Source organism: Protopterus annectens, chromosome 3.part1 (assembly GCF_019279795.1).
Source record: "Protopterus annectens isolate FY-2018-M chromosome 3.part1, PAN1.0, whole genome shotgun sequence".
Lineage (NCBI taxonomy): Eukaryota > Metazoa > Chordata > Ceratodontiformes > Protopteridae > Protopterus > Protopterus annectens.
The window spans coordinates 1,071,002,438-1,071,022,437 of NC_056732.1; the positions used below are offsets into that span (position 1 = coordinate 1,071,002,438).

The 20,000-nt window shown below is 44.5% G+C and overlaps 1 protein-coding gene across 1 annotated transcript in view; it reads right to left on the minus strand.

The window, feature by feature from the left end:
• Positions 1-20,000, minus strand: part of LOC122798354 (serine/threonine-protein kinase OSR1-like) — a 2,305,884-nt gene that overhangs the window by 460,938 nt on the left and 1,824,946 nt on the right. The window contains exon 15 of the mRNA XM_044067206.1: positions 14,579-14,631. Coding sequence (XP_043923141.1) covers positions 14,579-14,631 — 53 coding nt within the window. The remainder of the gene's footprint in view (positions 1-14,578; positions 14,632-20,000) is intronic.

Sequence of the window (20,000 nt, forward strand, 5' to 3'; positions counted from 1 at the left end):
AGCTCTGACTCCTGTCTTTTTGTCAATGCCACTGTCTCCAACACATATAACATAGCTGGTCTCACTACCCTCTTGTAGACCTTCCCTTTCACTCTTACTGGTACTAGTCTGAAACAAATCACTCCTGACACTCTTCTCCACCCACTCCACCCTGCCTGTACTCTCTTCTTCACCTCTCTTCCACACTCACCATTACTCTGAACTGTTGATCCCAAGTACTTAAACTCATTCACCTTCGCTACCTCTACTCCCTGCATCCTCACCATTCCTCTATCCTCCCTCTCATTCACACATATATATTCTGTCTTAGTACTGCTGACCTTCATTCCTCTTCTCTCTAGAGCATATCTCCATCTCTCCAGGGTCTCCTCCCCCTGTTCCCTACTCTCACTACAGATCACAATGTCATCTGCAAACATCATAGTCCACAGGGACTCCTGTCTGATCCCGTCTGTCAACCTGTCCATCACCATTGCAAATAAGAAAAAGGCTCAGAGCTGATCCTTGATGTAATCCCACCTCCACCTTAAATGCATCTGTCACTCCCACAGCAGACCTTACCACTGTCACACTACCCTCGTACACATCCTGTACCACTCTTACATACTTCTCTGACACTCTCGACTTCCTCATATAATACCACAACTCCTTTCTAGGCACCCTGTCATATGCTTTCTCTAAATCCACAAAGACACAATGCAACTCCTTCTGACCTTCTCTGTACTTCTCCATCAACACTCTCAGAGCAAACATCGCATCTGTAGTGCTCTTTCCTGGCATGAAACCATACTGCTGATCACTAATCATCACCTCCCTTCTTAACCTAGCTTCCACTACTCTTTCCCATAACTTCATGCTGTGACTGATCAGTTTAATCCCTATGTAGTTACTACAGCTCTGCACATCACCCTTATTCTTAAAAATCGGTACCAAAACACACTTTCTCCATTCCTCAGGCATCCTCTCACTTTCCAAGATTTCATTAAACAATCTAGTTAAAAATTCCACTGCCATTTCACCAAAACACTTCCATGCTTCCACAGGTATGTCATCTAGACCAACAGCCTTTCCGTTCTTCATCCTCTTCATAGCTATCCTTACTTCCTCCTTGCTAATCCACTGCACTTCATGATTCACTATCCACACATCATCCAACCTTCTCTCCCTCTCATTCTCTTCATTCATCAACCCCTCAAAGTACTCTTTCCATCTGGTCAACACACACTCCTCGCTTGTGAGTACGTTTCCCTCATTATCCTTTATTACCCTTACCTGCTGCACATGTTTACTAGCTCAGTCCCCTCTGTCTAGCCAATTGGTACAGGTCCTTTTCTCCCTCCTTAGTGTCCAACCTTTTATACAACTCTTCATTTGCCTTATCCTTCACCACCTCTCTCTTTGCCATGCACCTCATCTCCTTATACTCTTGTCTACTTTCTTCATCTCTTTGACAATCCCACTTCTTCTTTGCCAACCTCTTTCTCTGTATACTCTCCTGTACTACTTCATTCCACCAGGTCTCCTTGTCCTCCTTCCTCTTTCCAGATGTCACACCAAGCACCTTTCTAGCCATCTCTTTTACTAGCTCTGTATATATGTATATATAACTGGGGAGGGTTGCATCAGGAAGGTATTCGGTAACTCTTCACTGCCACCCAGTGCCTGTCTTAACTGTTCCCTGAACATCACCTCACAATTACCCTTTTTCAATTTCCATCATTTGATCCTTGCTGCTGCCCTCACACTCACCCTCCTCTTCTTGATCACCAATTTCATCCTACAAACCACCATCCTATGCTGCCTAACTACACTTTCCCCTGCCACCACTTTACAGTTTCCAATCTCCTTCAGACTGGCCATTCTACATAAGATATAATTCCACCTGTGTGCATCTTCCCCTACTCTTGTATGTCACCCTATGCTCCTCTCTCTTGTTAAAATAAGTATTCATCACAGCCATGCCTATCCTTTTCGCAAAGTCCACTACCATCTGACCTTCTGCATTCCTTTGCTTAACACCATACCTACCCATCACTTCCTCATCCTTTCTGTTCCCTTCACCAACATGCCCATTGAAATCTGCTCCAATCACCAGTCTCTCACCCTTGGGTACAGTCATCACCACTTCATCCAATTCACTCCAAATGTTTTCTTTCTCATCCATCACACACCCAACCTGTGGAGCATATGGACTAACAACATCCATCATTACACCATCAATTTCCAGCTTCATAAACAAAACTCTATCCAACACTCTTTTCACCTCCAAAACACTCTTAGCATACTGCTCCTTCAGGATAATGCCTACGCCATTTCTCCTCCCATCCACACCATGATAAAACAATTTGAAACCGCCTCTGATACACCTAGCCTTGCTCCCCTTCCATCTGGTCTCTTGCACACACAACATACCAACCTTCCTTCGGTCCATCATATCAGCTATCTCTCTCCCTATACCAGTCATACTGCCAACATTAAAATTTCCGACCCTCACTATCACAGTCCTAGCCTTTACCTGCCTTTGGGCATGCCTTCTTCCTCTTCTCCTCCTTCGGCCAACAGTAGCCCAATTTCTGCCAGCACCCTGTTGGCCAACAGTACTGGTGGCGGTCATTGTTAACCCAGGCCTCGACCGATCCGGTATGTATTTCTGTACTGTTTTCTGAATGCATGATTTGGCAAAATTTTACCCCAGATGCCCTTCCTGATGCAACCCTCCCCAGTTATATATATATATATAGATATATATATATATATATAAAATGTATGCGTGTGTGTGTGTGTGTGTGTGTATGCATGTATATATATATATATATATATATATATATATATATATAAATATAATGTATGCGTATTTATATATATATAAAATGTATGCGTGTGTGTGCAAAAAACTTAGAAAAATAGTAATGCTTCAAAACACTGAGAAAATCTTAAACTGAAGAAAATAATCTATTAAAACAAAAAACACTTCAATGGCAATAGGTCATGAAAAAAAGAGAACGCACAAACAGATGGTTTTAAGCGCTTTCATTATTTGCACATCTTTGAACTTCATCAGAAAACAAAGTTTAAACAATGCAGAGGTTAAAAGCTAGACAAAAGCAATAAAATACGATACCTGAGCATCAGCTCCACTCCCACAAAAAGAAATCTCTTACAAGTTAGGCATGGGAGGGGTAAATCCAATCTAAACAGTAATGCCATGAAATGAAACAGTTCACTAACTACAAACAAGATCTAAGGTTAAGGTACCATATTAAATTGTAAAGTAAAACTCAAAGCAAAATATCATTCTAAAAAAGCCATACAGTACAAAGTCATGGTGAAATAAGCAACAAAGTAAACAGTCATCCTAACATAAGTAGAACAGCAGTCAGTAAAACAGTAACACTGTAATGTAAAACTTAATCTTGCTACCGGCAAGACACATTTTAAATTCAAACTGTCATTCAACCCAGGAAAACTGTCTGCTCCCATTTTAAGATGCCATTTCAGTTCTTGTACTTCCAGTAAAGTTGCATAATCACCGAAGATTGGGTGGAACATCTGGGATTGATGTTTTTTGACTTCTTGGGGGTGTCTGGGAGAAGGGAATTTTGTAACCCCTGGATATTATGCACCATACCCACGTGTCTTCTGCTATATCTTGCCATTCTTCCCCAGACTGCTTCCAGAGGTGGGCAGCCGGGCAATCCTTCAGGGATTCTGAAAGGGCCTGGTAGAGAAAGTACAGTTGTGTACACCTACCATAAATGTAGATGTTAGAGTGTCTTCACTGTTGCAGTCATAACTGTAGGGTGCTCCTCTTCCCATTTAGAGGCATAGGATTTCCTAGTGCTAGGCCGTCTAGCTTACAAAAGAACATCCAAAACTTGTTTGGGAAGACTAGAGGAAATCAAATTCCTTTGAAGAGCCAAGCTGCCAGGCAAAGGGTCTTGAGATTGGAATGTAGTAACTGACCCTGATGCTGGGACAGAAGCGAAGGGTTCAGTGGGAGAATCCAAGGAGGCCCCGAGAACAGGAGCTTTAAGGTTGGATACCAAAACTGTCGAGGCCAATTTGGAGCAATCAAGATGAGGAACTTGGGCTTGTCCTGTTTTATCTTCAGTAGTACCCGAGGCAGTAGAGGAAGAGGAGGGAAGGCATATGCTGAAAGGCTTCTCCAGCTGAAGGACAGGGCATCCACTCTCCATGCTGTTTTGTGGAAGGACCTGGTGCAAAAGCGAGGCAGCTGATGATTGAGATGGGATGCAAACAGATCTATCTGGGGACATCCCCAAACTGCAGTAATTCTGTTGAACAAGTTGGTGTCTAGCATCCATTCGTGAGGATCTGTAATGTTTCTGCTCAGGCTGTCTGCTAAGAGATTCTGTTTCCCTGGAATGAATTGAGCCTGGAGATACAGATTCAAATTTAGAGCTGTGTCCCATAACCCCATAGCTAGTCTGCAAAGGGGATATGAATGAGAACCCCCCTGCTTGTTGATGTACCACATGACCGTGGTGTTGTCTGTGCGAATTAGCAGAGGCCCTGGTTGTAAAAGGTTTTTGAAGGCTAAAAGGGCATTTTGAACTGCCAACATTTCCTTCAGATTGATGTGCCAGTGAAGATGGTCCTTTGTCCAGGTTCCCTGCTGGCAATTGTCTAGAAAGTGTGCTCCCCAAGCATAATCCGAGGCATCCGTGGTTAGGATTTGAGTAGGTTGAGGGAGACGAAAAGGTTTTCCTTCGTTTAAAGTGCAAGCCCTGGACCACCAGAGGAACTCCTTCTGGAGGCAGGGGATCAGAGGAATCAGAATATCCAGATCGTGGTAATGCTGTGACCATACACTTTTCAGATACCATTGAAGCTTTCTCATGTGAAGCCTTGCGTTTGGAATCAACAGAATGCAGGAAGCCATGTAGCCCAGAGCCTGCAGGAATTTCCTTGCAGTGAGCTGAAATAGAGTTGCCAAGGTGTTGAAAGTAGAAGCCAGCTGAGTTTGTTTTTCTGGAGTGAGGTAGGCCCTTTGTAAGGTTGTATTTAAGAGGGCTCCCAAGAATACCATTTGTTGAGAAGGGATCAAATGTGACTATTTTATGTTCACTGAGAATCCCAGTAGTAGGAGAAGACGTTGAACAAAGTCCAGATGTTGAAGCAGAAGATCTTTGCTGTCTGCCTGAATAAGGCAGTCGTCCAAATAGGGGTAAATCTGGATCCCCTGAAGTCTGCAGTAAGCCACTACTGGTGCCAGGCACTTGGTGAAGACTCTGGGCGCAGTAGATAAACCAAAGGGCAGAACAGAGAATTGAAAGTGCCTCGAACCTGCCTTGAACCTGAGGAATTTCCTGCGTTCTTGTCTGATAGGGATATGCAAACAGGCTTCCTTTAAGTCCAATGTCACCATCCAGGCGTCCTGAGAGAGCATTGGAATTAGCTGTTGCAGAGTAAGCATCTTGAACTTTGGAATTTCCAAAAGGTGTTTAACACAGAAAGGTCCAGAATAGGTCTCCATGAGTTTTGTTTTCTGGGAACCAGAAACAGCCTTGAATAAAACCCTTTTCCCATTTCCAAGAGTGGAACAGGCTCTATGGCTCTCATGGCCAGAAGAGCATCCACTTGAGTTAAGGCCTCTGACCATTGAAGTTTTGGCAGATCTGGCCAACCGTGAGTCCTTGGCAAAGTGTGAAAGTGGAACTTGTAACCTTTTAAAATCACGTCCAATACCCATCTGTCCTGGGTAATATGAGTCCAATTTCTGTAAAAAAGAGACAGTTTTCCTCCGAGAGGGGCGTCCAGGTGAAGGGGTCCTGAAGCCCAACCGAGAGGGTCATTGAGTTTGCTTTCTTTGAGATTGGGATCTGTCTTCTCCCCTTCTAGGTGAAGAAGCAGTCCATTGTCTAGATCTTTAAGAGGTCTGGCCTTGACTACGACCTCTGGAGCGTCTATATCTTCCCCTTTGAGGCCTGTCAGACGTGGGAAAGGACCAATTTTTAGTGGGCCAATTCCTGGAAAATCTAGGAGGCTGAACTTGCAAGAAATCTTTTACAGTCTGCATGGATTTTGCCTTTTCTTCCATCTTTTTAATAACTTCCTCAGCCTTAGAACCAAAAAGAACATCTTGTTGAACAGGGGCATCTAATAACTTAGCCTTAACCTGTTCAGGTAAACTTTGTTCACGAAGCCAGGCATGTCTCCTAATCACAGTACCAGAGGCAGCAGCCCTGCAAGAAGCATCCAAAGCATCAAAACCACAATGTAAGCTATGCTTGTTAACCTGTTCAGTAGCGTGCAAAACATCCTGAAGTTCCTTATCCTCTGCACAAGCAGGAAGGGAAGCAAGCTTTTGCTTTAAAACAGACAAAAGAAATTGCTGATATTTAAACATATGAAACTGGCAATTTAAAGCCCTTACAGACAGGGTAGCAGAAGTATATACCTTTTTACCCCACCTGTCTAAAGCACGAGAATCCTTCTCAGAGGGAATAGGATTTTTAGAAGTAGCAACCTTAGCAGCCTTAGAACCCTGAGAAATAGTTTCAGGATCTGCAGAAGGGTTTTAAATAAAAATAAATGAGAGTCAGGAACCCTATAAAATCTATCAGGCTTAGAAGGAGCAGGAGGCATGGAATCAGGATTCAAATTAGCCTCAGAAAAAGCATCATCTACAATGTCCAAGACAGGAGGGATAGCTAAAGGCCTATGCTGAGAAAGAAGAAGAAATTCTCTAAGCCTCTTTTTGGAAGCAGAATATTCCTGTCCTTCCCAATGAAAATGTTCCCTCATCTCATGCAAGGTTTCCCCAAAAGAAAAATCCTCAGGCGGAGAGGCCGAGGGCAAAGAATCCTCAGCATCCGAATCCTCATAAGGGGGAAAGGAATAGTCCTGATCAGAGGAAGAAACAGAAGATACAGAAGCCTGGTCAGAGGAATCCAGAGTAACATCCTGTTGAGGCCTTTTCTCAGGAGGGGGGTGAGAACCCCTAATCATTGTAAGCAAATCTTCAGCCATCCTCAATAATTGTTTTTGTGTCTTGGGAGTGGATTCAGAAGCAGCTTGAGCTGAAACTTTAGACTTAGTAGGAGTCTTTGTATTTGCCTTTGCCTTTGAAATAGTGATATGAGTAGGCCTGAAAACCCTCTCAGAAGCCGGTACCTGCACAGCGGTTCCGGACCCATCTGAAGGAGCGACGTCCGAAGGTCCTGCAGCAGTTAAAATAGTGGGCCTTGATGGTTCCCCATGGGAGTCCGTATCGGCCATCGGTTCAGAAGTGGCGGACGACAGGGGCTGCAAAAGCGCCTCACTGACGACAGCCGAACCGGACACTGGCTCCAGCTGCAACGAGTCCTGTTTGGACCTCGGAGGCCTGTCTTTGTCTTTGCACTTCTTTTGAACTCCGGTAGTGTCCGACGACATTCTGTAATTGAAGCGTCTGCCAAAATAATTTAAAGCCCAATCGTACCTGCGCTTGATAGTACGAGAGTTGAACCTGGCACAGAACCGACAACAAGAAACGTCGTGGTCAGGGCCTAAGCAAGGTAGACAGTAAGAGTGGAAATCTTTATGAGGTATTTGTTTCCTACACGCTATACAATTATTAACTTTTTCTGACATCGGAGGAACAAGAAAAAGATTCTACGGGTACTTAGCTTTGAGAAGAGAAGTAAGAACTTCGGACCGACAACAACCAAATACGCTGTTCGAAAATCGCCAACCGTTTTGCGAGCTGCTTTCCACCGCACGGCAAGAAAGACTGGAGAAGATGGCGTCGGCTGAGGGCTATGTACCAAGGCGTACTGACGTCAGGATACTAGCTTATACAGCCGACGCCGGACCCAGACTTTGGGATTCTGGCCGACCTCGGGCTGCCTGCCGGCAGGAGCACCCTACAGTTATGACTGCAACAGTGAAACACGAAGAACATCGTATCCCTGTTGTGGACCCCCCCTGACGCGAGGTTGGCGACTCCCGTTATTTCCCCCTCTGCCCCTGGGGGAATTATCTCCATGAGTGTCCGGCAAAGCTTCCTGGGATTTACGGAAGCACATTTTGCTACTCTTTTGGCCTTTAGGATGGCAGAGTGTTTTGCCATCTTGTTCACTCCAGATAAGAGTCTCTCGAACTTACAGCCCGAATAAGGCCAAGCTGTCAAAGGGGGCGTTCATGAAGGAGGACTTGAAGGGCTCCACAAATTGACAAAGGCACATTCAGGAGTGTCTGTGAAGAGCCACTCCTGTGCCTGCAGCCCTACTCGCTCCATCTGCTGCGTAAGAAATCAGGCGCATGGAGGAGTTAACAATGGAGTTTAGGGTCGCTAGCTGGTTAGCCGACTTGGAAGCCGCTCCCTCAGCTGAAGGATTCTGGAGAGTATCTCCCAGCTCTTTAAGGAGATCCCTCTGAAGTCTTGTGAAATGTGTCAAATAGTTCAGAGACTGAAGAGTAAAGGCCGCTGAAGTGAAAACATGTGTCCCATATTTATCCATGGCTCTAGACTCCTTTTTTGGTGGATGGATAGAAGAGGAAGTCTCCAAGAGTTCCTTCTTGGTGGCTGCTGCTGCCACCACCATAGCATAAACTGACACACCTTTAGAGAGAAAAGTCTTGTCCTCTGATGCGGTCATGAACTTGTTAGGCCTTCTCGGAATGGGCTCCATGGTCTGTGAAGCCCTCCATGCCTTTCGACTCACTACTGACAAAAGTGGGTCGAAAAGCAGACACACCCAGGAGGTGGAGGGTTGGGAACCAAACGTGTCCAGGTACACGGACTGGTCCTCAGAAGGGGCAAGGGACTTCCAGTTTCCCCTCTGCCTAAGGATCTCCAGGATGTCAGAGAATGAGGGGACCCTTCTGAGTCATCCAAGTCAGTGTCAGAAGTGACGGACTCAGGGGAGTCCACATGCTTCCTCTTATATTTCTTCTTTCTGAAAGCCTTCTCTGAGGCATGCTCAGGAGAGGTCTCGGAAGAAGAGGGGACGTCCTGTGGGGTGTCCTGGGGCATCGGTTCACTACACTTGGGACAGAGAAGAATTCGAGGCAGACACTGGTATCGATGGGGACGAAGCCAATGGAGCCGAGGGTGGGGCTGTCTCAGTGGATAGCACACTCCTCATCACTTCGAAGGCGCCGCGATCTGGAATGGAGGGAGGCTCCGGCTCTGTGGAGCCTGGATGCCTCCTCTGCACCGAAGGCAATGGCTCTGAGGCAGATGTGGGGGCCGAACTCACCTGCGCTGAGGCTCCGAGGGGGAGAGCGGGGTCGGACAAGGGTCCGATGACACCCCCCCCCCTCGGAGCTGACGAGAGAGTCTCAGTGCCCAGATTCCTCGACAAAGCGGACTATCGAGAAGGCCAGAGCAGATGCTGGAACTGGCAAGGGTTGTCAGAATCGATGGTTCCACCACTACTTCCATGCACTCCGGCTCCGAACTGGATGCAGTCGGAGGAGAAAGAGAGGCAGGTACTGGTTCGGACAATGGTGCCACTTCCTTCTGGGCTGGGCCCGACAACAATTGAGCAAATACCTTGAGGAGCCTCTTTACCACTCTCTCCATATCATCATCCGATAAACTCCTGGATGATCGAGAGGAGTGGGCCGAGGACTGGTGACTACCTGTCACTGACTGCAAAAGTGGAGACTGAGGCACAGATCTCACCGGGTCCAGCGAAGAAGGCCTCTATCTCTTTTGAGTTCGGGATGGCTCAGAAGCCTCAGATGTAGCTGCTGGAGACAAGGACTCTTCGGAGCCAACAATCCGCTCCGAAGGTTCAGAAGATTTTGATTTAGACTTTGTTGGCACCGAAGATATAGTCGATGAAGATGCCAGTTTGTCATCGGATTTTTAGGGGGCTGAGTATCCAATGCTACTTTAACCTGAGGTTTCAATAACCCTCTCAAAATAAGTTTGTTGCACCTCTCCTGCAAAACCCATGCGCTAAAGGCATGGCAAACAGAGCACAAATCCTGCAGGTGGACCGCACCTAAACAATACACACAACTCATGTGCCCATCCATAAGGAACATTTTTTGGCAACACAAATCACATTTTTTGAATCCTTACTTCTTAGGAATGTCTTTGGACATTATAAACACCACAAAACAAAAAGACTAACAACTGGTAAAAGTTTTTTGTTTTTTTAAAGAAGAAACAAGAGGGGCAGAAGAAGATGGGGTAGCCAAATGGCTACTGCTCCCAAAGGGCGAAGGCCTCTAACTAAAATGGCTTCTCCCTAGGTAGCAAGGAGGGATAATAGGTCAAGAGAACAACTCACAATAAACAAAGGGCCACTGACAACACACAGGAAAAGGCCTGAGAGAAAACGGCCTAACAACAGCAAAACAATAGCAACGAGGCTAGGGATGATAAAGAAGAGAAAACACTAAACTCAAAAGGAAATTAGCTTTAAACAATAAATTCAGACAGACTTCTTCACAGCTTAGTGGTTAAGTGCTGTGACTGTAATGTACAGGGTCCTGGTTTCAAGACATGTGTGAGCTATTTATTTTGAACCTGACTGACTTCTTCGACTCAGTTTCCAGAGCCGTGGACAAGGGTAAGTTGGCCCACACAGCCTATTTGGACCTTGCCAAAGCCTTCGACACCATCCCCCACTCTGGAATCAAACTTACTAAGCTAGGCATTAATCCCTACGTCACTCGATGGGTTGCCACCTGGCTTACTGACAGAACCCACACTGTAAAAGTAGCTGACTCCAAATCCAGCTCCAGACAAGTGGAGAACCTCAGGGTTCACTCCTGGGATCGCTCTTGTTTGGCATCTACTTCTCTGAAGTACAGGCCAATACTAAGGGACTCTGGCTAACAAAATTCGCAGATGACTGTAAACTGGGAGCCATTACTGAATCCCCAAATGATGTGGATATTCTACAAAAGGGCCTTACAGAAACAGATGCTTGGTGCCAGAGCCATGGGCTCAAGCTCACTGCTAAGAAATGTATAGTTATCCCCTTTGGGAAAAAACACACACCCGTGAATTACCACATAGGTGGCAGTACACTAAACACCGAAAGTGTAAAAAGAGACTTAGGGACACAGGTGGACAGTGGTCTCACCTTAAATAACCACATCGCCACAACAGTCAGGAAATCCTTCTATGTGGCACACCTCATCACTAAGGGCTTTTCATCCAGAAAAAAGGAGGTCATTGTCCCACTGTACTCATCCCTCATTAGACCCATTATAGAATACAACACCCCGTTTGGTATGTACCTCTCAAGACATCTGCAACAACTGGAAAGACCGCAGAAATACCTCACTAAAAGAATCCCAGGCCTAAATCAGATGCCTTATGCTGACCGTCTAAAAAAAACTCAACCTATACTCTTTCACATATCATCTACTCAGAGGCAATCTCTGCATAACATACAAGACCATGTCAAAACCAGAGATGTTGGACACATTACACTTAAAGAAATCCCAATCCCTCACACACGCTCCAGGGATCTAAACCTTGTCATCATAATGAGCAAAACATGCTGGAAGGATAGGTTCCTGACCCAGAGACTCCCCAGACTCTGGAATAGACTGCCCATACATGTCAAGCAGAGCGCCTCTTTGTCCTTCTTCAAAAGGAACCTCAATGATTGGATGGGAGATAGGAAATTCACCCCGGGGATCATGTCAGTCGCCCTGCTAGACAGGGGTCCAGGGAAGTAAATACTGTGGAAAGAAATAGCCAGGGAATTGTTATGGCTAGGCTTGTATAGGCCCTAGGGCCGATAGCCTAGTACCAACCTATAAACCTATGAACCTAAATATTGATAGAAAAATTCACTACTTAGCCTGAGCCAGCAGAAGACAATCTCGATGCTGCAAGCAGCAAACGAGAACTGGGTAGCTACCACTAAGCATGCTGGGATAAGGGTTAGCCTTGAGCCAGTAAGGACTCTTCGAGCTTTATAAGTGGCCGAGTTGGAGCCATGATCAGCTCCAAACCCAACCAGAAAGAAGGAAGGCAAGATGGACAACATAACAAAGATTTTTTCTCCAAACCCACCCAACCAACTTTCCCCACTAGACAAACCTGTGACCAGTTGATTCCCACAACCTACGGAAGAACTGAACACTGGTGAAAATTCATCTACAAAAGATATGCTTGCTTTTTTTCCCCTCATAGGCACCACCCCACATGCTACTCTTCTTCCCCCAGATGTACGCATGCACTCATATAGACTCCCCCAATACAAAAGGTTACTGCGCATCTGCAATTTGGTGGATCCAAGCACACTATCCGCCAACCACTAAAATGTACAATATATGCATGTGTCACTAGCAGATGTCTGTGTTACAGTAACCACTACCACCCACTTTTCCCAGGTTAGGCAAGATGACTTCAGTCATTCACACCTGCCCATCCCAGCCATCACCCAGCTCTCCTAGGTTGCTAATCAGTCCTGTCTCATTTGGATTATAAGGATTTATCCTACTATTCTGTAGATAAAATGATGCACCAAAAGCAAGTTTGCACAAGGTCTCAACCCTGAATGAATATGTGATGTATTATGCTGAAACGGGTCTTCAGTAAAAAGATGAATGCTTACTTGCGCGAACACCTAAACGTCGACCCGTCTTCATTGAACCACGAAAACATCGATCATCCAGGAGCGCGAAAGTGGAAACGTCAAATTGTCATGGTAGGCCTTCTGCGGTATAGCTCCATAAAGTAAGTGTGCAATAGTTAGGGTTAGGGTGCGGGTTAAGATAAGTGCACAGATGGTAATGTATGTTAGATTTAGTGTAGGGTTTTGTTAAGTGTATGTGTGTGGATTATTTAGTTTGTTTGGGTTTAGCTTTTTAAGGTAAGTGCGCAATAGTTACGGACCTTAGGGTTAGGGTGCGGGTTAAGTGCATACATGGTGGTATACGTAAGATTTAGTGTAGTGTTAGAAGTAGGGTTTAGTTTAGGGTTAGAAGTAGGGTTTTGGTTAGTGTAAGTATGTGGTTTATTTAGTTTGTTTGTGTAGGTAGTATGTAGCGGGTGATGGGGTGGGACAAGTATGACAGTTCGACTTTTTGAATTTAGGGGTTTAGGGTATTCAGTGTATATGCGGTTCGATGAAGACAGGTCGACGTTTAGGTATTCGGGTAAGTAAGCATTCGTCTTCATAATACAGACCCGCTGTAAATTGGGTGATACTATCTGCAAAGCAAGTCTGCAGAGGGTGTAGTACAGGTGAGAGGTCTGTGAGAGGCCCGACAATGACATGAGTGTATATTCTGCTTCAAGCTCCAAGCAACCTTATGCATGAAATCCATAACTTAAACTGTGAACCACAACATGGGACAAAACTAGTGGACTTCAATCAGCCTGGTGGGAGGGCAAAGGGAGTAACAGTCCTTGGCCTAAAGGTTCCCAGACTTTCTAGGATCAGTCCAGCTTATTTCAACATCTACAGAGTCAATGTAGGGATAAACCGTTCCTATACACCAGAAATCAACTCCATCCCTGGGTGGGAACTGGGGGTGTAACTCCCCCAGAGTCCTCTGTTATCCTTTGAAGTAGAGGACTGGTGCTAGCTCAAACAGGTATATCAGCTCAACACTTGTTGAATTCAGAAGTCTATTCTGACAACAGACTGACCTCCACAGAGGACTATGCTATGCTGTGGCAATGCTTCGATGTTGCACACAGGACCCTCCTGCTGATCTGCTCATGCGAATGACTCTCAGCTACTGCCATCCCCTTGACACAGGGGTGGATCAGAAGTTTCTATTTCTAATGTCTGCAGATGGCAGAGTTGAAATACCTGCGCTTATGACAGTGCGTCATGCTGGGCTCCTCCTCCGGAAGCAATAAGGGCAATATGAGTGATAATATTTACAAGTACTTTAACAACCACTGGGTCACCTCATGGATCTGCTTCTAGGGGGTCTAACTCAGGAACGTTTTGGCAACATGCCTCAGGACTGAGATCAACTCTGTGTGAGTTGACAGGAAAGCAGCAGCAGGCTCAGAGGCAGCACTCATCTTTGTAAATCAATGTGTAACATCAGAATATACATTAAAGCACACAAGTCACCCCCAAATAAAGTGGAGGTTCTAAGAAAAATGATATAATAAATTGGACTAGTGGATACGAAATGCCCCACTAGTAGAATCCTAAGATTACACCAAACATTTTAATTTTGTATTTGCAGCACTAGTGAACTGCAATCCAAAGGACTACAACTGTGCTATTTTTGTAAAATACTGCAATTATGCCACTGGTTTTCTACACTGGAACAGCAGAACTTCACAGTCACTGCATTTTTATCCAAATATTTACTTAACCACGTTCTTGTAAAACTGTCTCCAAAAGTCTGTCATTACAGAACCACTGCAATTGCTGCATCACCTATAGTTACCGATTATGACTTCCCTCATATGACCAAACTTAAAAAAAAAGCTATGTAATGTCAATAAGGCAAGCAGAATGAAATCAAACACTGCTAAGTAACACCTTTGTTAACTAAAAATATTGCTAACATCCTATGCCTCAGATTATTTATCTTCCGTATGCATTTATAATCACCTATAAATTAAAGCTAATCTATTTTGGGTGCACTAAGCACAAATCAGGTAGAGAAAAATAATTATTACCTCTCCCTCGGGTGAATTCAAATCGTATATCATTCAGCTCTTTCTTCATATTTCTGTGGAAGAAGAGATATCCGATGGTGAATTGAGAATGGATTTCTGACTGGTCACCGTTTGCTCAGGCGAAAATAAAATCTTTTTTAGTTCTGCTTGACAGCATCCTCTAGCTGACATGCATTTTGAAATATATGTACTCATTACAATACAGTTTAAACTCTTAAAAGAAAAACATTTTACATTCTGTGACAAACACTGCACTATTGAAAGCATCTCTCATCCTGAGGAACAAGTCTTTAAATGTCCATGTTTCTTCACAGTTACACATTGAAAGGACTGGTTACACATTCAGTTTTATGAATTTTTAACTGGTATTCACAGCAAAGAATAATGAATCATATTAATTCATTAAAAGAACATTTTATAAGCATACGTTAACACATTTTAACTAACTTGCAAATGTCTTAGATGAAGTTGATGGAATGTGTTAAGTGCTCCACATTTTCCCCGTTGGTTCTACAGTATAAGAGGTTGTGTTCCACATTTTTGAAGATGGAAAGTTGAGAACTACTACTGAAAGACTGGAAAAGAGGTGCCATGACTGCAAACCATATAATGTTCTGTTGAAAATATGTCATAATAAATTGCTATACCTGACAAAATCCAATTACCAGCAATATAGCACGCTCCTATCAACACAACAGAAGGGAAACATACAGTTAAGTATTATAAGTTCATAGGTGAGTACTAGGCCATCGTTCTCAACAGGACATATTACACCTAGCCATGTTTGTCATCCAGCTATGTTATCCTATATTTATTTGTTTATATTTGTTGACCAGGAGTGTCCGACTGGACGTAGGTCCATTTTCAGCGGGGGCCCGGGGAGAAAAGCTCCACAGTTAAAATAGACAGTAGTTACATTGGATTACATAGCGATTAACAATTTACATAGCAATTACTTACAACATATTTACAGATGAAGAAAGTACAGTTTTGTACCTACCATAAATGTAGATGTTCGAGTGCTAATACAGCTGCAGTCATAACAGATGGGTTTTCCTGCCGTCAGGCGGGTCCTCGGTCGGCCGAATTCCAAAGTCTAGGTCCGGCGTCAGTTGTCGTCGCTTCCTCCCTGACGTCAGTGCGACAGGGGTATAAAAGATCCAGCCGACGCCATTTTCTTCAGTTTTTCTTGCCCCAGATGACAGGTGCCCCCAGAAGGAAGGCAATACATAAAATTATGTAATAATGCAATGCAATAAAATCAAAAAACAGTAGTTGCAAGCAAATACACCATAAAAGAATACCCCAATCAGGTTGTATGAGGAGGTGATAGCCGTTAGGCCTGTCCCAAGAGGGGAAGGAGGGAGGGAAACCTGGAGTGCAGCCGTATTACCACTCGAACATCTATATTTATGGTAGGTACAAAACTGTACTATGTTCATCGTGCATACAGCTGCAGTCATAACAGATGGGTAGAATCCCAAAGCTAAAAAAGGGGTGGTAGGCACTAGGTGGAAGTAGGAGGAGCCAGGATGCCCTGCAAGACTGCAGTGGCAAAGCCTGCTCTAGATTTGGAATATAATGGTAGGTGATAGTGCTTGGAGAAGGTATGTACGGAACTCCAAGTGGCTGCTTCCAAAATATCTTTGGAAGGAACCCCCCTGAGGAAAGCTGCAGAGGTAGCTGTGGCCCTTGTGGAGTGAGATCTGATGCCTGCAGGTACAGATTTACCATGAAAAGAGTAACAAAAGCGTATGCAGTGGGCTATCCACTTTGAGATTGTCTGTTTGGAAATAGGCTTCCCTTGAGCTCCTGCAGCATAGGACACAAAGAGTTGCTCTGATTTTCTGAAAGGCTTTGTTCTGTCCAAATAATAAATGCAGCTGTCTGTGAATGTCCAAGGAATGTAGTAGTCTTTCCCCTTTGTTTTGAGGATTAGGGTAAAAGGTAGGTAAGTGGATAGCCTGATTCAAGGCTACCCTGGATACTACCTTTGGCATAAAGGACGGATTGGTTTGTAAGGTAACTCTGTCCTGATGGAAAATGATGAAAGGCTGCACAGCCATGAGGGCTTGTAGTTCCGAAACCCTGCGAGCTGAAGTGATTGCCAAGAGGAAGGCTGTTTTCCAAGACAAGTATTGCAGTTCTGTTGAAGCAGCTGGCTCAAAAGGAGGCAAGGTCAGTTTTTCTAGTATGAAATTGAGGTCCCAAGCAGGTACTGGTTGTTTCCTTGGGGGTTTTATATTCTTAGCCCCTCTGAGGAAGTGTCTTAAGAGGGGGTGAGAGAATAAAGGAGGATCAGTGTTGTATTCTGCAGAAATGGCTGAGGCATGGATTTTGATGGAGGAGAATGAAAGTCCATTGCTTAGCATCTCAACTAGGTACTGTAATATTTGGGGTAAATTCAGTATTCCAGGATTCTGACCCTTTTTCTCATTCCACGCACAAAACTGTTTCCATTTTGCAGAGTAGGCTTTTCTTGTAGAAGGTCTTCTGGCCTCCAAAATGACATCCTGCACCTCCTTGAAGAGTAGGGCCTGTTGTGAATTTAAGGAATCTTCCATGCAGCTAGATTGAATGTTTTCAGCTGACTGAAGAGTTTTGAAGTTGTGCTGAGTCAGTAGAAGAGACATTAGAAGCAGGATCCATGGTGGGGAATGCGTCAGGCTTTTCAGGAGTGGGTACCAGTGTTGACTTGGCCAGTCTGGAGCAATGAGAATCATCTTTGGTCTGTCTGCTCTGGTTTTTAATAGAACTTTGGGCAGCAGAGGGAGAGGTGGAAAGGCATAAACTGTCATTGTTGCCCAACTGAAGGAGAGTGCGTCCAATTTCCAGGCCTGTGGATGAAAGGTCCTTGAGCAGAATTTTGCCAATTGGTGATTTCTGTGGGCGGCAAAGAGATCTATGTCTGGCCTTCCCCATGCTGGAGTTATCTTTGTGAAAACTTGAGGATGCAACTTCCATTCGTGTGGATCTGTCATATTTCTGCTTAGGTTGTCTGCCAGAGTGTTTTCCTTGCCTGGCAGGTACTGTGCTTGAAGCTCGATTTGTAATTCCAGAGCCATGTTCCAAAGAGACATGGCTTGCCTGCATAGGGGGTATGAATGGGTACCTCCCTGTTTGTTTATGTACCACATTACTGTGGTGTTGTCTGTTCTTAATAGCTGGCCTGGATGCAGTAGGTCTTTGAAAGCTATAATAGCATTTATTACTGCTAGCATTTCCTTCTGATTGATGTGTAGGTGCTTTTCTTTTTGGGGCCATTTGCCCTGAATGTACCGATCTGTCATGTGCGCCCCCCAGGCGTAGTCCGAGGTGTATGTTGTGATTATTTGATTTGCTTGAGGCTTGCAGAACGGGAGACCTGTGTTTCTTTGGCATGCTTGAGCCCACCACAGAAATTCCTTTTGAAGACATGGAATTAGTGGTATTATTGTTTCCAAACTGTGGCTGTGTTGAGACCATAAGTTTTTTAGGTACCATTGAAGTTTCCTTATATGCAGCTTTGCACATGGGATCAGTAGGATGCAAGATGCCATGAATCCCAGAGCCTGCAGGATTTTCCTTGCAGTCAGCCTGGTGAAAGTTGCCAGTTTCTGAAGTACTGAGTTAGTTGCTCTTGTTTCTCTGGCGTGAGGTAAGCCATCTGGGTGTTTGTATCCAAGCTGGCACCCAAGAAAATTATTGTTTGAGAGGGTATTAGCCTTGATTTCTTTTTGTTGACTGTGTATCCCACAGAATTCAACAACATTATTACAAACGCCAGATGTTTCATAAGTATGTGCTTGCTGTCCGCTTGGATCAGGCAGTCGTCCAGATATGGGTACATTTGTATCCCTTGAAGTCTGCAGTAGGCGATTACTGATGCCAGGCATTTCGTGAACACTCTGGGCGCAGTAGATAAGCCAAAGGGCAATGCAGAGAATTGATAATGGGTTGAACCTTCAAGAAATCTGAGGTATCTTCTGCAATCTTGTCTGATTGGGACATCCAGGTATGTCTCCTTGAGGTCCAATGTTAACAGCCAAGACTCCTTGCCCAGCATGGGAAGAAGCTGCTGTAATGTGAGCATCTTGAATTTTGGCACGAGTAAAACTGTGTTTAGGATGGATAGGTCCAAAATAGGTCTCCAATCTTTTCCCTTCCTTGGTACCAGGAATAGTCTGGAATAAAAACCTTGACCCTGTTCGTGTACAGGTACCTCTTGAATAGCTTTCATGTCCATGAGATCTGAAATTTGTTTTTGTGCCTCAGCCCTTTGATTGTGTGGCAAGTTTGGCATGCCTCTCATTTCTGGAAGGGTGTGAAAGTGAAATCTGTAACCTCTGTCTATAATGTCCAGGATCCATTTGTCTTTTGTGACAATATGCCAATTTTTTGAAAATAATGACAGTTTTCTGCCTAAAGGTGCTGCCATTTGAGCCTTGCTTGGCATGCAAAGGGGAAAGTCATTGGTTCTGCTTTCTGAATGGCTGTGAACTATCCTCACCACCTCTGTGTGTGGGTGCTTGCCATTGTCTGCCTCTAAATGATCCTTGAGATTGCCCTCTGCCCCTCGGGCGCCTGTATCTACCTCTTTGGGGTCTGTCCGTGGCTGGAAAGGACCAATTTTTGGAAGGCCAATTTCTACTGAAAAGTTGAGGTTGTACCTGTAGGAAACCTTTTACTGTTTGCATTGATTTTGCCTTTTCTTCCATTTTCTTTAATACTACCTCAGCTTTAACACCAAACAATACATCTTTTTGCAGAGGGGCATCTAGTAATTTAGCTTTGACATGATCTGGTAAGGTTTGCTCTTTGAGCCAGGCATGTCTACGTATGACTGATCCTGTAACAGCAGCTCTACATGAGGCCTCTAAAGCATCAAAACCACATTGCAAGGTATGCTTACCCACTTGTTCTGCACTATGTATCAAATCCTGCAACTTCTTCAAGTCTGGTTGTTTAGGTTGTGACATTTTGTTTCTCAACTGTGATAACAGAAATTGTTGGTACTTTAACATATGGAACTGACAGTTTAATGCCCCCATGGTTAAGGTGGCCGAGGTGTAAACCTTTTTCCCCCACCTCTCTAAAGCTCTGGAATCTCTCTCTGAAGGTAATGGAGTTTTAGCAGTGGAGGCCTTAATTCCCTTGGGACCCTGTGATATATTTTCTGGGTCAGCCGCATGGCTTTTGTATAGGAATTGGTGTGAGTCAGGAACCCAGTAATACCTGTCAGGCTTGACTGGAGCTGGAGGCAAAGAATCTGGGTTAAGACAGGCCTCCAAATACACATCATCTAGAATGTCTAAGACAGGAGGTATAGCCAGAGGCCTGTGCTGAGGGAGCAAGAGGAAATCCCTTAGCCTTTTCTTGGAGTCTGAGTACTCTTGGCCTTCCCAGTGGAAGTGTTCCCTCAAGGTATGTAAGGTTTCCCCAA